This window comes from Physcomitrium patens, chromosome 24 (assembly GCF_059467195.1).
Source record: "Physcomitrium patens ecotype Gransden chromosome 24, ASM5946719v1, whole genome shotgun sequence".
Taxonomy (NCBI): Eukaryota; Viridiplantae; Streptophyta; class Bryopsida; order Funariales; family Funariaceae; genus Physcomitrium; species Physcomitrium patens.
In genome coordinates, this window is record NC_143433.1 from 1,352,010 (window position 1) to 1,377,125 (window position 25,116).

General features: G+C 28.2%; 1 protein-coding gene across 1 annotated transcript; it reads left to right on the forward strand.

The window, feature by feature from the left end:
* Nucleotides 1-5,137: 5,137 nt before the first annotated feature.
* Nucleotides 5,138-8,408, forward strand: LOC112276629 (heat shock 70 kDa protein 14). Its single transcript, XM_024508103.3, has one exon. It carries the CDS (start codon nt 5,439-5,441, stop codon nt 7,902-7,904), a length of 2,466 nt encoding a protein of 821 aa, XP_024363871.1. The 5' UTR covers nt 5,138-5,438; the 3' UTR covers nt 7,905-8,408.
* The last annotated feature ends 16,708 nt before the right edge of the window (nt 8,409-25,116 follow it).

Consider the following 25,116-nt stretch of genomic DNA (forward strand, 5'->3'; position numbering starts at 1 on the left):
GTCATAGTGAAGAATTCAGCCACATGGTTTCTATTATGGCTGGACACCCTTATTTTCCTGCAATATTTTTGATGATGTGGCTGCACTATTCATTTGATATGTATGCTAGTATTTCTCTGAATAATTATTAAGCTTATGGTGAGATTTTTTGTAATATAAGTATAAGCAAAGTTTCCTTCGACATTTTTTTTTGCTCAAAAAGAAGTTTGAAGCAAACTACATCAATGTGCATATCTTTTACTTCCAAATGCTCATTAGAATTGGATGGTGAAGAAGCTACAGAATAATTGGTGTATATGTATGACATAATTGAAGAACATTTATCTTGTCATTATAGAAATAAATGGTTATTATACTTTATAGCTTGACTAATGGCTTCATTGAGTGTTTGAGGATCTAATATAGACAACAATAAGTCCTCGACATTATCTCTTAATTTTCAATGAAATTGGCTCATCAATGCATCTTCTCTCCAATTTATATCACATCTGAATTATTAGAAATTTCAGGCATATGTTGATACAGAATGCATTTCTTGTCAAAGGCTTTGAATTTTAGTTGTTGAAGAATGAACCTTATCATGTTCACCAAATGCTACCAAAAATACTTCAAAATTATGCAATATATGGATTTTTTTTTTAAATAATAGAAAAAATTAAGATAAAGCTTGATTTGAGAATAAGGTTCTAACCAAACCAATATGAGATACTTCAATAGAATATCATTGAGGTTGAATCAACATGATTAGTCATATTTGATTTACAAAGCTATAAAATTTTGAACAGGTGCCATCAAAATTTTTTTGGAAGGTTGATCATTGATTCTTTTGGTGTTATTGTTATTAGATCATTGCCTTGAGTGGATGCACCTCCCATGTTTGAAGCAGACAGTCATTTGAAAATTTGGAACCTCTATTGTGATTTGATGTAGTAGTTGAGGCACTTTGGCTCCTTGACCATTATGTATGATCATATATAGTTCTTCATTTTGCTTTGACAAAGTCTCTGCCCTTATCTTCAATGCTTCAAGAACATTAATAATAGAATCTAACTTGATCTCTTTAGAGTCTGTCATATTGACTTTTCCACCTTCTACTATAAAAAATCAATGAAATATATACATTCAAAGGGAAAAAAAACCTAATCTATGGTATTAAAAAAAATCAAAAGAATATTAAAAAAAGAATAATATTAGTTTAGATGAGGATAATTCACAACCTTTAGAATGTTATAATATTTCTCGGAAGAGAGGTAATTCATCTTCTATCAAAAAAGACCAAGTTCTTAATATTATTTTATGGCAGTCTCAACAAACTGTTAGGGACCATATATATAAGACAATGATTCAAGATCAAGAAATGGAGTTAACTTGACATTAGAACAACAACTAGATACAATGTAAGAAGGTCCTATCTAGACCACAAGAAGTGAGTTATCAAGACTGAGAATCTCTTTAGCCTCAATTCCCATATATATTAGATCCTATAAAGCTTCTTGAGAAGTTTCTATGAAGCTTGGAAACAAAGCAAGCCTAAGATCCTTCTTTGGCAACTTCCTAAATCATCCAAAGTTTCCTAGAACCTTCTATATTCTTCTATGATCTCCTAGAACTTTCTTAGAATTTTTTGGAATCTTTTAGAATCTTTTTAGAATCCACTAGAACCTTCTAGAATCTTAGAGAATCTCTTAGAATCTTTTGGAGCCTTCTTAGATCCTACTAGAACCTTTTAAAACCTTCTTCAATTGTATGTCTGTGATACTTGTAAGGATTATACTAGCTGCTTGTCTTCCTATTTTCTACTAGTAAAACTATTTTTTTGTATTTTTGATTTCACCATGGTATTCAAAAATATCCAATTAGCCCAAAAACCTTGTATAGACTTCAAAACTTGCTTCATTTCTTCATAATGGCTCTCAGAGTGGTAAAACTCAATTTTACCAAGGTCTAGAATTTTTTTCTAAAAATTCATAAAAAATCCTAAATAAATTCTAAATAAATTATAAAAAATCCTATAATATTTTTATAATACTAATATCTATATAAGGCTATATATTTCTATATTGGTAATATTTTATAATCATAAAATTAATTTAAATCTACTAAAATTCCTATTTTTTACATACATAACTTAAAAGTCATGAAGTTCTTTTTCATGCTTCTTTTTACTATAAACTAATCATTGATAGGATTTTATAAGTAATACATGTAGATAGAGAGCCAATAAAGACATTGGTTTCAATAATTAATTCTTAATACTTAATAATAATAAAAAATACTAAATTAACTAAGATAATTGCCTCCAACACTTATTAAGTCTCCATTTTTATAAATTTCCTTCTAATAAGACGTTTACAACTTATAAATACTTCTAAATTATAATAAATACTTGAAAAGTCAAAAAGACTCTCTAATCTTAATATTTTTATAATTAAATGACTTAAAACTATATTTTTAGTTAATCCACCAATTATGATCAATTTATGGGACTCACAATAAGCATAGGCCAAGCTCCCTTTGATGCTTTTTTTCTTGCTCAGAAAGAGATTTGAAGTAAACTGCATCAATGTGCATATCTTCTGCTTTCAAATACTCATTAAAATTAGATAGTGAAGAAGTTGCAGAATAATTGAAGTATATATGTGTCGTAATTGAAGAACGTTTATCTTATTGTTGTTGAAATAAACAATTATTGCACTTCACAACTTGACTAATAGCCTCAATGAATGTTTGAGGATCTGTCATAGACAACAATAAGTCCTTGATATTGTTTCTTAATTCCCAATGAAATTGCCTCATCAACACATCTTCTCTCCAATTTATATCACATACTAATTATCAAAAATCTAAGACATACGTTGATACAAAATGCATTCCTTATTGAAGGCTTCAAATTTTTATTGTTGAAGATTGAACCTTATCATGTTTACCAAATGCTTCCACAAATGTTGCTTAAAATGCTTCAAAATTGTACAATATATGGAATTTTTTTCAAATAATGGAACAAATTAAGATAAAGCTTGATTTGAGAATAAGGTTCCAATCAAACCAACATAAAATGCTTCAATGGAATATTGTTGAGGTTGAAGGAAGGTGATTAGTCGTACTTAGTTTATAAAGCTATAAAATTTTGAATGAAAGCCATTGAACTTTTTTGGAAGGCTAATCTTTGATTCTTTTGTAATTATTGTTGTTAAATCATTGCCTTGATTAGATGCACTTCCCATATTTGTTGAAGCAAATATAGTCGTTTGAAAATTTGGAACCTCTATTACCTTTTGATGTAGTAGTTGAAGCACTCTGGCTCCTTGACCATTATGTATGGTCATATATAGTTCTTTATTCTCTTTCGACAAAGTCTATGTCCTGACCCTCAATACTTCAAGAGCATTAATAATAGAATCTAATTTGATCTCTTTAAAATCTATCAAATTAACTTTTTCAACTTCTGCCATAAAAAAATCAAAGAAATGCATACATTCAAAGAAAAAAAAAAAAAAAAAAAAAAAAAACCTTGATCTATGGTATAAAGAAAAAAATCAAAAGAATTTTAAAAACAAAACAATATTAATTTACGAGAGGATAATCCGCAACCTCTAGAATGCTATATTACTTCCAAGAAGAGGAAGAATATATTCTTTGTGAAGAAAGACTAAGATTCTAATATTGTTTAATGGTAGTCTCGACAAACTATTAAAGACCGTATATAAGACAAGGATTTAAGACCAAAAAATGGAATTATCTCAATATTAGAACAATAATTGGATACAAGGCAAGAAGATCCTAATTAGACCACAAGAAAAAAATATATACTAGATATATATTAGATCCTAGGAAGCTTCTTAAGAAGTATTCATGAAGCTTGGAAACAAAGCAAGCTTAAGATCCTTCTTTGACAACTTCCTAAATCATCTAAAGTCTCTTAGTACCTTTTAGGATCTTCTATGATCTTCTAGAACTTTCTTAGAATCTATTAGAACCTTCTAGAACCTTCTAAGATCTACAAGAATTTTCTTAAAACCTTCTAGTACCTCCTAGAATCTTCTCGAATCTTCTTCAATTGTATGTCCATGACAGCAATAGGGGATTTGGATATCCCCTTCTATCTTTGTGGAAACCATTGGAATTCAATTTGACAAAGACAATGCCATTAGTTGTTGCCATTGACACACTCCTACATAACATTCAATGCTCCTTGCCACTTCTATCCTTTCTTTAGTTTTTTTTTTTTGTTCATAAAATCACTCTCCTATTGTACATTATAAGCATTAAGCATAATTAAATTGGATAATCATCCTTTGGGATTGTCTTATTGACTTTTGAATTGTGATTGAAGCTATTTTAGAGTTTTCATTTGCACTTACTTCCAAAGGTAGCCTAATTAAAGTATCATTAAGTAAGTTACAAAGATGGCAATCTTATTATTGAACATGAATTACATATAGTTAATAGTTAAATTCTATGCCATTAAGACATGCAAAATTGAAGAATAGGGCGAGTAGTTAATTGCTCGGAGCTCCCAAGTTCAACTCTTAGTTTGGACGACAAAGCTTGATTGCGTATGGAGAAATTATGAACAAAATTAGGGAGATTTGAATGTAAAACAAGGAGGTTGTGAACGAGATTGAGGAGATTTGGACTAGGAATAGAGCGCTAGGAATGGTGGAATTGGGAACTGGCAACAAAAGTGTAATGATGAATTTAATAGTTTGGATTGATTTAATAAAAGATTGGATCGCTTTAAGATATATATATATATATATATATATATATATAACTATTTATTGTTGTGAAATTAAACCAAAAAAAAATATGCATATATATTTTCTTTATCGGATACTATTAAAAAAATCATTATTTTTAGGTTTTAAACTATTCTATGGACGTTGGGGGGATTAAACGAGCATGGGCAGTGAAGAAGAGACGAACGAGGGAATGCTCCGGAACGAAGACAAGTAAGCTGGAAAGGATCGTTACGGAGTCTCGTCCATCTGTCGTTCGTTCGTTCGCTCGTTGGTTGGTTGGTTGGTTAAGAGGATTCTGCGCACGGGGAGGGGAGAGGACCGAGAACCTTCCAAGCCCTGCCTGCCCGCCTGCCTGCCTTTCCAAGAATCGGTCGTGGCCAAGCCTGGCCTGCCAAACTGGCCTTCTAGGGCTTCGCCATTGCTTCTCTCATTTCCCATCTCTCAGCTTCTCCTCCTCATTCGAGCCTGTACTCCGTGGGTTGTGCTGCTGCGTGGTCTGCTCTTCAGATCGAGGACCACTGGAGATAGCTCAGGTGCTGTGGCTCGAGTTTTGGCTCAAATTTGGTCGAGTTTTTGCTGTAGTAGATTTTTGGGAGATATTTTGAAGGGAGTTTTGTCTTTCTTTGTGTGTAAGAGTGCGAGAGAGAGAGGGGGCGATAACCAGCAGGAAGGGAGGGAGTAAGTTAAGCAGACACCATGAGTGTAGTAGGATTAGATGTGGGAAATGAGAACTGCATCGTAGGGGTAGCGAGGCAGAGGGGCATCGATGTGGTGCTTAATGATGAGTCGAAGCGGGAGACGCCCGGAATGGTCTCGTTTGCGGAGAAGCAGCGTTTTTTAGGAGTTGCGGGGGCGGCTTCGGCGATGATGAACCCTAGGAACACGATTTCGCAGATCAAGCGGATGATAGGTCGTCCGTTTTCGGATCCGGAAATGCAGGAAGACTTGCGCTTGTTCCCCTTCTCGGTTACGGAGGGACCCGACGGCTTCCCGTTGATCAATGTTCAATATTTGGGCGAGCCCCGTCAGTTTACGCCCACGCAGGTTCTTGGCATGCTGTTGTCCAATTTGAAATCTATTGCCGAGAAAAACTTGGGGACGTCGGTGGTGGATTGTGTGATTGGTGTGCCGGTTTACTTCACGGAGCTGCAGAGGCGGGCTTATTTGGATGCTGCCCAGGTGGCGGGTCTTCATCCCTTGAGGTTGATGCACGAAACTACTGCGACGGCTTTGGCATATGGTATCTACAAGACGGATTTGTCGGATACGGATCCGATCAATGTGGCCTTCGTCGATATTGGTCATGCTAGTATGCAGGTATGTATTGCTGCTTTTAAGAAGGGACAGCTGAAGATTTTAGGTCATTCTTTTGAGAGGAGCCTCGGTGGCCGCGACTTCGACGAGGTATTATTTAATCACTTTGCTACCAAGTTCAAGGAAGAATACAGGATAGATGTGCCCTCGAGCGCCCGTGCCAGTCTCAGGCTTCGCTCTGGATGCGAGAAGGCAAAGAAAATTTTAAGTGCCAATCCTATTGCCCCTTTGAACATTGAGTGTTTAATGGACGAGAAGGATGTGAAGGGTGTCATCAAGCGTGATGAATTTGAGGAGTTGGCTAAACCTATTTTGGAGAAGGTGAGAGGCCCCTGTGAGAGAGCTCTCGCTTCGTCGAAACTAAGCATAGACAAGATTTACGCCGTAGAAGTGGTGGGATCCGGGTCTCGTGTGCCTGCAATTTTGAAAATTCTGAGCTCCGTGTTCGGGAAAGAGCCAAGCCGTACCATGAATGCGAGCGAGTGTATTGCTCGAGGCTGCACCCTGCAGTGCGCAATGCTGAGCCCCACGTTCCGTGTTCGCGATTTTGAGGTTCAGGATTCATTCCCCTTTGCTATTGGGCTTTCGTGGAAAGGAGCGGCCCCTGAGACGGATGGTGAAGAGGAGGTTTCATCTAATAACATCGTGTTTGTGAAAGGCAACCCTGTCCCCAGCACCAAGTTGTTAACCTTTTACAGGTCGAGTACGTTCTCAATTGATGCATTTTATGCTGAAACTAGCGAATTGCCACCTAACATGAGCCTGAGGATCGCTACGTTTACTATTGGTCCATTCACCCCAACTGTAGCAGAAAAGGCTAAGATCAAAGTTAAGATTAGGCTCAATTTGCACGGAGTTGTGTCATTGGAAGCTGCTACTATGATTGAAGAAGAGGAGGTTGAAGTGCCAGTCACGAAGAAGGATATATCTAAGGATGATTCTGGTGAGAAGGCATCGGCTCCGACTGATGACAAGCCTGAAGATGCGGCAGGTGTAGATAGTTCTTCAACAGAGGGACCCGTTAAAATGGAAACTGAAGCACCAAAAGCTGAAGTGAAGAAGAAGACAAAGAGGACAGATGTACCTGTGCACGAGGTGATTTATGGTGGTCTTCCACAGCCTGAATTAACGAAGGCTGTGGAGAAAGAGTATGAGATGGCATTACAGGATCGCGTTATGGAGGAGACCAAGGAGAGCAAGAATGCTGTCGAGGCATATGTGTACAGCATGAGAAACAAGTTGTACGAGAAACTACAATCCTACGTTACAGAATTCGAACGTGAAGAAATGTCAGCTAGGCTGCAAGAAACTGAAGATTGGTTGTATGAAGATGGAGAGGATGAAATTAAGAGCGTTTATACTGCGAAGCTTGCAGAACTTAAAAAGCTTGGTGACCCACTCGAAACTAGGCAAAGAGAGGAAGAGCTGAGGGGTCCCGCTTATAGGGATCTGATTTATTGCATCGCCAGTTTCCGTGATGCTGCTCAAAGCAAGGACCCCAAGTTTGACCACATTGATGCTGCTGACAAAGAGAAGGTGATCAGCGAGTGCAACAAGGCAGAAGAGTGGTTCAAAGACAAGAAGCAGCAACAAGATGCCCTTCCCAAGTGTGCGAACCCCGTCCTACTCACATCTGAAGTGAAGAAGAAGACCGAGGTTCTTGATAGATTTTGCAAGCCAGTCATGACTAAGCCAAGGCCTGCGCCACCCAAGCCTGCACCTACTGCAGAGCCTAAATCCGCTCCAGCTGAACAAGCCCCAACTGGTGGAGATGCCTCCGCCCCTGAGCCAATGGATACCGATGCCCCAGCCTCAGCCCCCGAGCCGGAAACTATGCAGACCGAGTAGTATATAGCATAGAAATAGGATATTTCATGATTAGTACTACGTATTATGAGTAAGTACAGACATTCTCACAGCCTAAACCTAGGCAAGGGACATTAAGTGCAACGACTATCTAATTTTTTGAGGCGTAAAGCTTTACAGTCAGGACGGTTTTTGCTCATTCTGCTCCCTATACCTCAGATTGACGCGTCCAGCTGCCTGCAGGCATTCTAATCTTGACAAAGCTGTGTGATTCTGTTCTTTCTATCATTTTTGTGTCATACTGTACCCTCATAAGTTTCTGAAAGGATTCATTCCGCTTATTGGATTATAGGATTCTTTTCCATGTTAATTTCTGCTGCCCCTGGTTTGGCAGGTTGGTGGTATTTGCACGAGCAGCAGTTGCGGTGGCGAAGAGTTTCGTGCCAAGCTGTAATGGGTTGTCCTATGCCAACCACCTTTGTACTTCACCTTGTGGTGATCTGTCGTGACTACATTTTTTTTTAATATATCTCCTAGTTTATGTAATTGGCAGCGGAAGTGCCGAAATCAAAATCTGCATGAGGGTTCTGTGAACTGGGGAAAGGGTGGTAACGAATCTTCTGTTACAGACGCTTTTGGATACTGAATTCTTCAACGCTGGGGTACGTTGGAGCGAGTGCAGGAACTGTTGCCTAATCACAGCTGCACTGTAGTTTTGTGACCTCGTCAACGTTATCTGGGGAGACGGTAAAGCTTTTCCCATCTGGAACCTCCTCAGTTTGTGCACCTTGCGCATTTTTCGCACTCGAAGTGATGCCCAGCTTGGTGCAGTTGGGTGGATTTTCTTCGATTAGGATTCATAAACAATCATGTTCGATTGCCAGACAAAGTTCACTAACTGCTAAAAATTTGCATTGAAGCGCTGCCTTTTGGGCTCTTCGATCTAACACTTCGCCTCAACAGGAAATAGTGAGCCGGGGCAAATTTGTTGAGCCATTGTGGAAGTAGAATAAAGGATGCTTTCCTTGTAGGTTTCAAATGTTATCAAAGATAGAAACCAGGTTGCTTGGTTTTTTTGTGATACATATGTCACAACATTTCTGTGCTTAAAATCAATATTATTCAAAATGTTCAATCAAAGGTATAAGTTGTAAAAATTGGTTAGTTTGTTTTGAGTTCCTTGTACCTTTCCAAAGAATATTTGTAACTATTAGCTTTACATTACAACAAAATAAACTATTGGGTGATTGATTATTTAATGTGCATTAGAATATCATGTAAAAATAGAAAAGCAATGAAATGTTTCATTGCGATAGAAACCAAACTATATGAATATATATGCATGTAATTACTTCTAAATTATTAAAAAAATACTATTATTAACTTTTGAGCCCAGAGATATGAAATCTTAAAATGAAAAAAAATATTCTTCATTCAAACTTTTTTAAGTCCTAAAAATACAAAAGATATATATATATATATATATATATATATATGAATGTTTTTATAACTTATAATTTTTTTTTTCTTATTATTAAAGTAATTGATAGATAGCTAATTCGGCCTATTTACATCATTAAAATTACACAACTTTTAGAAATGGTCTAAAACTTATTATTTAAATCATACAATGTAGGTAATTGATCTTGCAATGTCTAATAAACTGTCTAATTCCAAATAATAACATTTAGATAATAAGTCAAATTCTCATCTAAAACAATAATTGAGTTCTTTTATAGATTAAGCTACTTATAAGCAAAAGATACATAAGATTAAAAACATGTTAATAGAGTTAACAAGACCTATGATATTAAATAGACTTTAGTTGAATTATATAATTTGGTGCATTAGATCTTTGTATTTTATTAGATTAAAGAAATTGTATAGTATATTGATTAAGCAGTAATTATTTTAAGAATAACAGAAGAATTGCATATTTTCTAAAATATATAAAATAACATAATATATATATATATATATATATATATATATACCTATATATACCTATATATATCTATATATATATATAGTTATATATACCTATATATATATATATATAGTTATATATACCTATATATATATAAATTTTAAACCTTCTTAAATGTTTTAAAAAGATCATAGATTTTGTAAATGCAAATAATTTAAAGAAGGATGTAGAAAAAGTATAATATTTTTATAAAAAAATTAAATAAAAAAATTAACTTGATTATTTTTTAAAAATATATTTTTAGTTGCAATTATATATTTTATATCAAAAGGCATAAAATTGATTAAGAATTGTGTTATATGAAGCAAGATATGTGGCAAAAATAACATTTATTTATAATATTTTATAATATTTTAAATAAAAATTAACCATAATTTGAATTTATTAATTTTTATATCGAAAAATATATATTTTTTATTAAAAAAATATATATATAAAAATCAAATAAATTTTCTATTTATTTTTTAAAATAATGATTATTTATTTAATCTTCTAGTATTTTTTAAATTGATTTGTATAAAAATATTAAGACCATTGATTATTTTTAGAATTATTTAAGATATTTAAAAATTAAAACTATTAATAAATTATTATGTAATATATATATATGTATAAATCTATATATATATATATATGTATAAATCTATATATATATATATATATATATATATATACATATAAAGAAATATTAAATCAATTCCATTAGTTGTTAATTTGACCCATCCATCATGACAAATATTGTATTTCTTAACTCTCAATGCAATCCCTACATTTGCGGTTCTTGTTCTGAATATGAATCTCCCCTCCTAATACATACCTTCCTTCTATCTCTTCCTTCGTGTGTCTCTTGTTTTCATTACTAGCCCTTGTCATCCACCTTGATACCTTCCTCTCTTCTTCTCAGGGATATATACATTTATTTCAATAGTTACTTATATGATAACGTAGAATTAAGTAAATATAGATTAATTTCATAAAGTCTTCTAGAGAAGCTTCCAAAAAGCTTCATAGATGCGGTTTTGACTTTAGATGTATTTGTAGGATAGGAACTTGGCTAATAAGTTAACTACGTGTTGGTAGCTTGTAGAATAAATTAACTCTGAGTAGTAGCTTGTGGAACAAGCTAATTATGTGGTGCATACATAGATAACTTGCCTTGTAAGTCAACACATTTTGGAGGTCTTATAGGACATCGCCACGTAGTTCCTAGTTAAAGTATATATGGAAGCAAGAATAAAGCCTTCTTCACTCTTGTCAACGCTTTTTTAGTCTTTATTCTTATTCCAAGACTTTCTAATCTTCTTGTTTTTGGCAATAGCCATTCTAGTTCAATATTATATCAAATTTGAGTGACTTTTTAGTTCCTTTTAGAGATGCAAGAGTGTATTGAGGATTTTTTTTCTTCGAGATTCATGTCCTTGACACCTCTTCAATTCTCCATATAAGAAATATTAATAACAGCAATATACTCAAATTAATGCTGCAAAAAAATTGAACTAGGTCTAAAAATATTTGCCTAATCCACTTATAAAATAATGCTATAATGTAAATTACTCATGTAATAGGAACTATGTAAATAATCCAAAGTCATCATGTCTATACTTGAAAGGCTTTTTGGAGTATTGGAGACTACATTCATGAATTCAACATATTAGTTCTTTATTGAGTCTTTAGTTAGAAGTTCTAAACACTTATCACTACTAATCTAAAAGGCCTTGATTATTTATCAAGGATATGAATCTGAAAGAAAGAAATCCTCAATACACTCTTGTGTCATTGAAGAAAATTAAAAAGTCACTCAAAGATGACATTATATTGAATTAGAATGATTATTGCCAAAAACAAGAAGATTAGAAAGTCTTGAAACAAGACTAAGGACTAAAAAGGCATTAATAAGAGTGAAAAAGGCTTCACTCTTGCCTCCATATATACTCTTAACTAGGAGCTACATAGTAATATCTTATAGGACCTCTAAAACATATTGACTTTGTAAGACATGTATCTTAATTTGCAAGGCAAGTTTTTTATATGTGCGCCACATAGTTACTTTGTTCTGCAAGCTATGAACACATGGTTAACTTGTTGACTAAGTTTCTAACCTACTAATCAACTACAAATACATGTAAAGTCAAAGCAACATCAATCAAGCTTCTAAGAAGCTTTACTAAAATATCTTATGAAATTAACCTACTTTTATCTACTTTTACTTACTTCTACATAATTATATAGGTATTTATTAAAGTATGCATATATATCCATGACATTACTTTTTTTTTAAGGACGAGTTCTATAAAGAGCGGTTACAATGGGTTGATGAAATCCAAGTTGCAACAAATTATATTTGCTACATACTTTGATCTTTGTTTTCTTTGAAGATAGTTGATACGTCTTCTCAACCATCAATAGTATCTCATATCATGGCAAGAATACCATCCTATTATTTGATCATTTTTGAAGCCTTTGTAACTTCTTTCAAATAAAACATTTCGAACACTGTCACGAATTGTTTCTATCTCTAATAAAATCACCAAATACCGAAAGTCTTTTCTAATGTCATGATATCAAATATATTATATCTGACTATATATTCAAGGAAGGACATGTCATTCATAAAGATCTTCATCTTGATTACGTTTTCATATTATAAAAGATTATAATATATAAAAATTAATTAAAATATATTATATGTTAATAAATCTAAATGTATGTTAGAATGGTTAATAGATTAATTTAAAGAGAGTGGATTTAAGAAACTTTATTTTGAGTTTTATCTTTTTTGATTATAGCAACTTAAAAAAATATAGGGTCTAAATGTTTAGTATGAAGCCTTGAGAGGAGATTAGAGCCTAAAGAAGAAAATCTTAAATTGTAAGAGGCTTATTGAGAGGGATGATAGTAAGGAATTGTTGGATGAAGGCAAGGAATGGGGATCTTTATTCCTATTGGCCGAAGGCCATGCCCAATGGGCTTTAAGGAGGCTGTCCGAGGCCTTATTAGGAATTAGGGTTTCTTTTTCGAAGTAATTCGAGCTTTAGAGGCTAGGTTCAGCAAGTTTAGGGTTTTGGGTACAAATTGGATACAAATTTTGTATGATTTGGAGTTTTAATGAAGGAGTTATTGGCACTCAAAGTTAAGGTGTCAATTTCATACCTACTGTCACTCTTTGGGACATAACATACGTTTACAAAGAGCAATAAAAGATCTAAGACTGGAATTGGAAAAAGAACTTCTTTTAATACATTTTTCATATACTATTTGATGAATTTGGAGTTTAAATGAAGAAGTTATAGAGGGTTGAAGTCAATGCATGCAAATAAAAGGCAATAAGTAAGTGATTTTGTTCATAGTAATGGTTGGAGCCATATCTTGGGTTTTTAGACGAAGTTTTGGTTAAAACCTTTTCGAGAAGGTAGATAATTGTATTAAAAAACTGAAAATATAAATTTTGTGGCATTTGAATATTTAGTTTGTGAGATATGAAAGAAATTTCATATGAGTGTATAAAAACTAGGGTTTGAAGCTATTGTTAGGGTTTTCAAGATATTTCAAGATCCGCAATAAATTTGTGGTTTAAATTTCTCATCAAAGTTGATAAGAATACATTAGTACTTCATATAAATTTTCAGTAAGTTTTGACGGTCGGATCAGGAGTTATAAGGTATTGAAGTTTGGAAAAAGAGAAGGCATTATGGTAGCAAAGTCATGCAAAGAAATTACAGCACAGGTGATAAGGCAAAGCCATCTCAAATAGAGGCTCAAATACAACATCTCTTAAATCACATAGCTACTTTGCAAGGAAAAATTGAAGCTTTTAGAGCAAAGAAGTTGACATTTGCTAGTCTAAAATTAAATAAGTCTAATATATATTTTAAAACTTCAAGGTAAGAAGATATATGCCAATGGCTCTTCAACATGCGACAATTTTTTTACATAAGATGTTGAGGTTTTTCTTAAGCTGTTGCTTTTATTGTCTTGATAAAGTTATATAATAAATATTCTATACAAAATTCTTTTTAGATGATATTGTAAAATTATAAACGTCTTTAAGAAAATTAAAAGTCTTTAGTAGTATTTCTTAATCTTATAAATCATATAGGTTTTTTTAAACTAAATTAAATATCTTTATCTCATTTTATTTTTTAAAATAATATTAGTAATTATAAAAAATACATATAATTTTAACTAAGACTATTTAAAATAAAAGAATTTATTGGAATAAGAATAAATGAGATAATAATAATATATATAAATTAAATATATAAAAATAAATAAAAATATTAAATTGATTGATCTAAATCTTAAATCTATTTTTGATATATGTAGCAATATTATTTTATTTTAAGATATTATTAATTGATATAGAATGATCATAATAAATAGCTATATTTATTAGCATATTTACTTAAATAAGTAAAATTATATAGAAATAAATAGAAGTATGCTAAATTATTGATATCTTATTGAAAAATTTCCAAAAGCTGTCTAGACCTTATATGTGTTTATATGTGATTAGTAGATTGATAACTTAGCCAATAAATTGATTATATGTTGTACATTTAACAACTTGTATTAGAAATTGGCTATGTGGTGTAAATGTTAAAAACTTGCCCTATAAATTTGACATGTACCTCATAAGTTGGATACATGTCATATGACTTGTAAGACATTACCACTTAATTTTTCAGTAGATATTATATGTAGAGGCAAAAGAGAGGCCATCATCATTCTTGTGAGTGGCTTTCTTATGCTCCATCTTGATTTAAGACTTTATAGACCTTATACATTTGGTAATAGCGATTTTGGTTTTAGTTCTATATTTATATTTTAGTTATCTATGTTTTGATAATGTAACAATATATTTTTATTTTTAAAATTTTATTATAGTTCTTTTCTTTAAAAATTTGACTAGAGTGCTAATTTTTTATACTTATTTTTTTTAGAAGTGAATGGATTATTCAATTTCTTATTGTTTTGTTTTAAAGATTATTTATAATCCATCTTTAAACTAATTTTTAAATTTTTTTAACATAGATTCTTACTCTAAAAAGAATAAATCATCTTTCTTTGTAGAAATACTCATTTGATATTAGAAGTTGCGGATTTTTGTCTTTTAATTTGATTTATAGATTTGTTAAAATTATCTATGATAGAGACATAATGAAAATAAATTATATATACTACATTTGATAGAAGCAAGAATAGATTTGCAACTATTGTAGATCTTCATAAGCTTTTCAATATTCTTAGGACAAAACTTTCATGTATTATTGATGCCAACTATAAAAGCATTATTTCTACACCTATGGAAAAAGTCAATAATAAGGTCAAATATCTATGCCAAGAAGTTGTACAATATTGAGAAGCAAGTAGACTAATTTCACAAGTAAATGTAAAAAGTCTTATTACTACAATTATGAAGAAGATAAATATTATTATGTTGGAAAATTTTAATAGAACAAGATCAAAATTTGGAAAAATTCTTTCACAAGTCAAGCTCTATTTAAGGTTACATCCTTCTCAATATCATGATGGATTTACTCAAGTTGGATTTATAGGCGCACTATTATTTGGATGTATTTTTTCTTGATATGTATTTTTAATGGAAAATGATTCATGACTCATATATAATTTAAATTTATTTTTAGAAATATTTATAATTACACTTAAAGAAAAAAATTATAAATAAATAATAAAAATAAAAATCTAATTTTTATGACAAAGATCATGATTAACTACCATCTATATTGTCAAATTTTAAAACCTTGCTTGCAACATAGATTGGAATAATAAAGCTTTTATCAATCAATTTTGATGTGAATTAAAAGACAATGTCAAAGATTTTTAATGAATAATGTAAAAATAAAATTTATTAGAATAATTTATTGAATAAGCCATTGCATGTGGCAATGAAATTTTGAAAAGATGCCATGAATAAAAATTAGATTAAATATGAACAAATCAAATATTAATAATAAATTAATGAATTTTAAAATAATTATTTATTAAGATTGAAACCTATACAAATTGATACAATTCAATTCTAGCAATTGACACCAAAAATAAAAGATAGACACCCTTGTAAAAATATGTATTTATATTGTAAAAAACCATATCATAAGATAAAAGATTTGTACTTAAAATCAATGGAATTTAAAAAAATGAACATAAATTTAAACATAAAAAAGTCAAAAAAATAGAGACATCTAATTTTGATAAGGACCTTATCCTTAAATAATTTTAGACTATCAAATATAAGTCTTGTACTACTATAAGAATATATACCATGGTTTAAATTCTTTATAATTATTATAATTTTAAATCACAAATATTTAATTCAAGCACTTTTAGATATTAGAGCCTTAACATTTTTTTATTGATAACAATTTTGTATTATAACAAAAATTAATAATTTCAAAGTAGATTAGACAAGATTTAATAGAAATTATTAATAAAAAACCACTTATATCTACAAATGCCAAATTATTAAAAGTATCAATAAAAAAATTAAATACCTAACATTATTTTCAACATCATTAAATATTTAAAATAAATTGATATTTGGTCTTTCTTGGTTTGAATTGCATAATCCTTATATTAAAAAAAATTAGAAAATTTCACTTCAAAATTTAGTTCCAATGATAGCCAATTATCTCTATTTTATTTATAAGAGCTAAATTATTTATCTAAGCTCCAAAAACTACAAATTCATTAGTTATTTTTATTGCACTAAGTCTTCATTCAAATGAGGGTTGTAATAGAATCCCAAAGCAATATAAAGAATATGAAGATGTTTTTGAAAATCAGAATATTAATGTATTTTCAAAATACCAATCATATATTTATGCAATTGATCTTCAAGAAGGAGCTCATCCATCATTTTAATCAATTTACAACTTATTAAAAAATAAATTACTACTTTAAAAAAATACATTGATGAAAATCTTATACTGAAATTTATTAGATATATATATATATATATATATATATATATATATGTATATTTTGCAAGTACACCAATACTCTTTGCGAAGAAAAAAGATGGATCCTTAGAAATGTATATAGATTGTTGTGGATTTTAAAAAATAAATACAAAAAATTATTAACTTTTGCAGTTATTTTTGAGATTCTTTCATCAACTAAATAAAGTTAAGATATATGATAAAATAAATCTACAAAAGCCCAAAATTTGGTACATATTAAAGAAAGAGATAAATTTAAGATTCATTTTTGACTAAATATGAAAATTTTGAATATAATATCATATCTTTTGGACTTATAAATGCTCTAGTTGCTTTAGAATATTTGATAAATAATTTAATTTGTGATTAATTGAATAATTTTATTATATTTTATTTGAATAATATTATTATCTATTTTAAGAATATAAAAGATTATAAACAACATGTTTGTTTCCTACTACAAAGGCATAAAGATGCAAACTTATATATAAAGATAGAGAGATGTTTTTTTTATATATTTCAAGTAGAATATTTGGAACATATTAGTTCAAATGACAACTTGCAAATGGATTCTAAAAATGTATAAATTACTATAAATTGAGAAACTTAAAAAATCATAATCAATATTTAATATTTTTTAGAATTTATAAAATATCATTAAATAATTATTAAGATTTTCTTTAAAGTATTTTTAAAAAAAAAAAAAATTCTAAAGAAAAATTAAAATAGAATAACAATACTAAAGAATAATTCCAAGATTTGAAAATGATCTTTATTTTAGCTTCTACTTTATATTGCTTCAATTTTTCAAAGTCAATTTTTATGATATATATATATATATATATATATATATATATTAGAATTTGTATCAGGTGTAATTTTATCAAAAATAGATACAAATAATAGGTTCTATCTTATTTCTTTTTTATTGAAGAAAATTCTTAATAGCAAAGATTGATGATAAGATCCATGCCAAGGAAATTTTTATTATTATAGATTTATTCTATAAATAGTATTAATATCTTAAAGATATTTTTATTTCATTAAAATTCATATTAATTATAATAATCTAAAATCTTTTATTTTAGTATATATATTAAATTATTGCCAAATTTGTTGGAGCATGTCTTTGTTATAATTTGTATTTAATATTATGTATTATCTTAGAAAACAACAAGATTAATTAGATGCCTTATATAAATATTTTTATTTTGTATAAAATAAAGAATATGAAATATATATTAATAAAAAACTAATCATTGTGAAACCAAAGTAATTATACTTTTGTACTATTAATCAAATAATTCTAATTGATTTTATTTTTTTAAATGAATTTTATTTAAGCACGTTGTTGTGATATAACACAACTAATAAATATAATAGTATAAAAAATATTATGTTATAGAAGATCTTATTTCAAAATATTGTAGCAAATTATCTTAGAAATATAAATAATAGTGAAAAGGTAGTAAAATTAAAAGTGAAAATGCTCCTTTTTTACAAAGTGGACTTCTAGTTATTTTGTAGGGCAATAAATAAGGAATATAAGCAAATGTACAAGGGAGTTAGAAGTTTATTTTAGGAAAAACTATCTGAAAAAAATAAGAATTGATATCTAGAAAGAATTGGTAGCCAACTAAGATTGAAATCAGACCTTGAGATACAAAACCACACACCTATGGTGACTTTAAGGTTTATTTTATAAATAAAAGAGTGGAATTTGAGAAAATACTTCATAAGGTTTTTTCTAACATGGATTTTGAGTAATTTGAGTTTATAATGACTTTATAAGAGCTTTGCAAAGTTTGGATTATTTCAGTGATTTTAGATTTGTAAAATAAAAAAAAGATTTACATTTGAGAGAATTTTGTGATATCGATAGTAGACCTATGGATGAAAAATTGTGGATTTGTATTTATAGATTTTTTTATTAAGTGCTATAAATTTGAGCATGATCAAATAATTAGATTGAAGGTGATTAAAGTCTAAGTGGGTTGAAGTCTTCAAAATGGAGTTTTGAAAGTTAGTAAGGGTTTTTAAGATCTTTAGTAATCTACTAGTTGGATTGAGAAGAAATTTGCATGTATAGATAGTAGACTCGATTTCCAATATATGTGTGAATTTTGAGAGGTATTTGATAGTGGAGTTAAGAAATTTTAGCTTGAAGAAATTGACATCAAGATTGAAGAAAGAGGCTGGCCAACATCTAAGTAGATTTTAGGATTTATCTTCTATTTGGTAGGTTTGATCTTCTTAAAAGCATTTGTGCTTCTTGCTAGCTTAGTTGTTAAGAGGTATTCAAAATTTGAGTTGAAATCAATAATTTGATTGTTAGTTATAGAGGTTTCAATTTGCCATAGGGTTTGTTCAGAATTTGTTTAAGATTTAGGATTGGTTTAGGATCTAAGATTTTAATAATATTTTAATAGGATTTTTCTAGGATTTATCTAATATTTGTATAGGATTTTTTTAGGATTTATCTAAGATTTATTTAGGATTTAATTAAGATTCAATTAGAATTTACTTAGGATTTTTTTGTATTTCTTTTATAATTTATTTGAAAATTTAATTAGACTTGATCAATATTTGATTATATTTGTTAATTTTTAATTATAATTTATATATGATTCTATTAGAATTGTTAGGAATTATTGTTGTAATTTTCTTTTATCTTCCATAGCTAGGTGCTCGACGTATTTTCAAGCAAGACTTTACATAACATGACAATGTGAAAGGACATTTTTGTTCTTGATGTTAAATTTAACCTTCATAAGAACTTGGACAAATTTTGGATATAATATAATGTTGGTACTTATTTTAAGAGATTTTAGATTTTAGATTACTTCAAATACAAAAAGAAGTAAAAGAATTTGTTCAATTATAGAACACTTATTTTCAAGCAAAAACTTTATGTTGTTAATCTTATAGATTTTTTCAATCCCTATCTATTTAAGAGCAATCTCAATTATTTGTTTCAAAATATTTTATTAAAAATCTTTTATTTTTAAATTCTTATGATTCTATCTTTATAAAGGTGGATTATTATATCAAAATAACATATTTTGTATAATATTCAAAAATAATTTTTAATGAAGAAACAACTAAAATCTTCTTAAATGATATTTATAGATATCATAAAATTTAAATTAATATTGTAGTTGATTTAAGGCCTCAATTCATATTAGTTTTTAAAAAACATCCTTTATTATATTAAAAATTGATATTAAGTTTTTTTTTTTTTTTTTTTTTTTTTTTTTTTTTTTATTATTCTTAAATTGATGGAAAAACAAAATATGTGAATCAAGTATTAGAAATTATTTTTAATACACAATCGACTACCACTAAAATAATTAAGTAACTTTCTTTCTATCAAATTTTTTTTTATGTAATAATATAATATATTCTTCTATTCAATAAATTCTAATTTTTTTCAATTATAGTTATTATCTATGATTTGAAGTTTTTTTAATAAAAAAATTCAAATAGCAAAGCATTTGGTAAGTGAAATACAAGAACTTAACACAATAATGAAGATAAAATTAAAAAAGGCTTAAGAATGACAAAAAATTAATACAAATATTCTTAAAAAAGAACAACCTTCATTAAAAGTTGGTAAAAAAATATAATTATTTCATTGTAATATTAAGACTAATAAAACTTGTAAGTCCTATCAATACATCTTAATTTTTGGATTTGTTAAAAACATAATCTTAAGTCATTGATTGGTAGGTTTTTTTCAAACTATTTATAATTCTTTACTATTTTTTTAATTCACTATTTTTTTTAATTTTTTAATTTTTATTTTTTTGTTTGTTTGTTTGTTTTATTTTATTTTTTATTTTTTTTCTAGTCTAGTTCTTACAACCTTTATTGAAGTTAAATTTTATGCCTAAAATTCCAAAAGCTCAAATTAATAATTAAAAAAATTCTTTCTAATAAGAATTTTGCCTTAAACTTGATAACTTCAATAAAAGAGTAATTAGTTTTAAATTGAGATAAAAAATTATATTTAAAAAGAAGAATTAACATCTATTATTAATCTAAAGTCATCACACATCTTCTTTAAATTAAAGCTAAGTCTAAAAAAAGCTTTTGATCAATTAAATTTTGGATTTGTTTATGTCTAAGGTATTAAAATATGGAATTTTAAGTCCTATAAATATTAATTTTTATTCTCTTTTTTTTAGTGATGTTTATTACTAATCTTGATAATTTTATTGAAAAAATTACTATTTAGTCAATATAAAATCCAAGGTTGACAATTAGCTACCAAAAAGGCCTTATTAAAACTTTATAAGGGCTACACAAGTTTTAGTCCAAGTACCAAGTCATCAAAATAAGAATATGGTATGAAAAGTTTTAATTGTCATGTGACATATCTATAAGAGTATAAAAATCTTATTTGCATCTTAAAAAATTCTTTAAATTTGTTTCATAAAGATATTATAAATTTAATAAAGATATTATCTATTTTTAATTTCATAAAGATATTATTATTTTTTATTTGATTAAATAATATACATATCTTATATAATAGGTATCTATATTAAAATTGATTTGAATTTATTACTTATTTATTGCTTCTTGTTTATGCCAAACAAAAAATATAAGTATTATTTGTTGATAGATTCTTGGTCTAAACTACATATCTGCTCAAATAAAAGAATATGAAGATTAAGAATTGTATTCTATTTTAAAGTATTAAAGTTTTAAATTTTTTGATTTTCGATAATCAATCTTATATCCATTTTTTCTATATAAACTATCAAATTTATTATAAAAATAAATTACACACTTTATTATCAAATTTTAAAATTTTTAATTATCTATTTAATAATTTAATATATTCTTCTCTATTTTAATTATTTCAATAAATCATTTATTTTATTGGAATTATTACTTAAGTTGATCAATATATTAAATTTTATATTTTTAAATAAAAAATATCATAATATCATATCCATTATTTCTTATTAAATTTAATTAATTTAAATTTTTACTATAATAAATTATATATTTTTATGAATTTTAACATCTTAAAAAAGAAGTTATAATTTTATTATTAATGTATAATTTTCACATTGAGTTGTATATTTTTCTTGCTTTTGTTAACATCTAATCTTTTTAATTTTTCTAAATCTCATGATTTTTTTGGTTGAAGTTTTTATATTTAAAAATAGTCAATAAGTTTGAAGGATCTATTTAGAAGTTTAATTTTAAATTAACTAAAAAATTATTCTTATCCATCAATTTGTACTAAAATTATATTAGTTTAAAAAATAAATTTTGCAATCATATTATAATAGTTATCTTTAAGATTCTTATATAAAACTTTAAATAAAAATTATAATATTAAAAATTATAATATTAAAAATTAAATTCTTACTTATGCCAAAGTTAAAGTGTTAAATTTGATTATTTCTTGAAAGATGAATAGATATTAATTTAAGATAAAACTCTTGTCCATTCTTACCTTCAAGAAAGAAAATATTACTTAAAAATACATTCTTAATATAAATAATTGTACACCTTATTCTAATATTAATTATTTTAGGCCTTCATATTATAAATACATATAATCTTTCTTAAGAAATCACCTTAATTAAAGTTGATTAGTTCTACTATGAATACAAGCGTATTGCAAAATATCACAATATTGAGCAATAGTTAAGTTTTCTATAGCCATAAGCATAGCCTTCTTAAAGAACTCTGTTCAATCTTTTAGACAATGAGCTTAAATGTTAAGATCATCAAAGTCCACAATTGGAGCTAACTTCTTATGTACTAAACTTAGTAAAATTAATTCTTTCATATTCAATTTGATCATACTTAATAGTTTGTACAACTCGTTTAATTTAACTATCTCCTTAAAAATGATTTTTAGAGGTGGTAAAATGATCTATCAAAGCTTTAATACATGAAGTCTTAATAGTCCCAAAAGACTTCTTTTCTTGATTTCCTAAGTCTTCAATAGATGCTTTAAAACATGATACCACATGATTAAAAAAAGCCATAGTTGCAAACTTTAAAGAATTTTGTAGCAAAGCTACAAGTTCAATCCACTTATTAAAATGCTTTAGCATCATCAATACATATTTAGCTTTATATGGAGTGACAATAAGTAGCCAATATAATCCAAAGACCAATAATAGTATAAACCTATGATAGATAAATGCTTAAATTGGGGTGATAAAATATAAAAAATTGACTTGAATTGATCACATTCTTTACACAAAAAAAATATATGTGGCTACTTATTGATATATGTTTGTCCACCAATATAAGTTATACAATATAAAATATATCATATGCATTCCAAAATATTCAAGTTCTTTATGTACTTGCCACATTATACAAATTCTTTGATTTGGCCTTAGAACTATTTGTATAATACCATCAAGCCACTTATAAAGTCATAAATTATTCTTTTAATAAAAACTTATTATTTGGTGGCTAATTCTATTTCTTTTCATAGAAGAAATAGCTAAGGAAAATATTTCATATTGAAGCTTGTATAAGACCACAAGGTCCTTTCACACATTATTAATTACTTGGATTCTATCAAATTTATCATCTGAGCTTTAATAAGGCATTATAATTATAGAGCTTGATACAAAAGTCAAGTAAGTGATTGCATGCTATGCAAGAATTGCTTCTCTATCATAATTTTTATATCATCGAGCTCTGATTAAGTTTCTACTAAAAGACTTGGATTATAAAAAAAATATTTGTATTCAAATTGATAATGCTTATTAAATATACAATCTCAAAGTGATACTCTTGAAGCTACAAAGTCCATCTAATAAGCCTACTAATAAGTTTGTATGACTCTATAAGTCATTTCAAAGATTAATATTTAGTCACTAATATAAATTGTTATTTATAAAAATAAGGCCATAAGTTATTATCAGCTCAAACTGCTACCAAAGCTTCTCTCTTATAAGACAAATAATTAAACCTTGCATTATTATTACTTTTATAATTCTTATTTTATATCACCTTTTTATATTAAGACAGTTGTCAATTCTATTATACTTCAATTATATATAGTTAGAAAGATCTTAATGCATCTAAATATTGAAGTATTAGAGTTGAATCCAACTTTTGCTACAACATATCAAATGCATGTTGTTGTTCACGACTCTAAGTCTATGGACAATCCTTGCTTCTAAGAATAATTAAAAGCTTGGTAATCAAATTGAAGTTCTTGACAAAAGTTTTGTATTAATTTACTAAATAAAAAAAAAGTCAAAATATAATAAATATACATTAATATTGAGATATTATCATAGATATACGCACGTAAGCCAGTAATTACTTGTATAAATAGATAGAAGTAAGTAGAAGTAGGTAAAAGCAAGTTAATTCTATAATATCTTTTATGGAAGCTTCCTAGAAGCTTTATAGATGCTGCTTTGATTTTATAAGTGTCTTTAATTGATTTTTTAGGTTAGAAATATGGTCAATAAGTTGGCCATGTGTCACACATGTTATTAGCTTAAAAACCAAGCTAATTATGTAGCTCACACGTAGAAAAACTTGCCTTGTAAGTTAAGGCATGTATCCTACAAAGTCAACACATATTGAAGGTCTTATAGAACATTGCCACATAGCTCGTAGTTAGATAGTATATATAGAGACAAGAGTAAAGCTCTCTTAATCTTGGTCAACTCCTTTCTTTCTTCTAGTCTAGTTTTAAGAGTCTCAAGTTTTCTTATCTTTTGGCAATAAGCCTTTCCAATTTTTTTTAATATATGTACTTCCTTATTTCTATTTTGTCACATTTTCTTTGACACGAATTTTATTAGTTTATGCATCATCTTTTAGTTCATGTCTTTGACAGATTGATAAGAGAATACTTAGAATATGAGAGCTTTGTCTTGTCTTGATTAAGAGTAGATTACTCTCTCATAATAAGACATAAGTATATTAAAAGTTACGAATTACCCTCTTCTAAACTGATATTATTCTTAGTATTTTTTTTTGTTCTCAAGTCGTTTCTTCTACTTATCTTTAGTGACATTAGATATTTTTTTGAGTCTTATTATTACAAAGCTTGTTGAGTGCAATGGCACAAATGCAAGAGTAATTGAGAGAGTTGATGCTTGCGATGCATCAAATTAGCTTATCTCTACAAAGATCAATAAGAATGGCACAAAGTGAGGATATAGAAATGATTAGAGCTGCTTCAATATTTACACCAAATTAGATCTTTTCATCTATGGTAGAACATCTTTTAAGTATTAGAGAACCAAGAGTTGCTTTGCTCGAGAAGTTTGATGGTATAAGATCCAAATTTCAAGGATTT

Coding starts and splice junctions, on each gene's coding strand:
- LOC112276629 (XM_024508103.3), top strand. CDS start 5,439: ATGAGTGTAGTAGGATTAGATGTGGGAAATGAGAACTGCATCGTAGGG.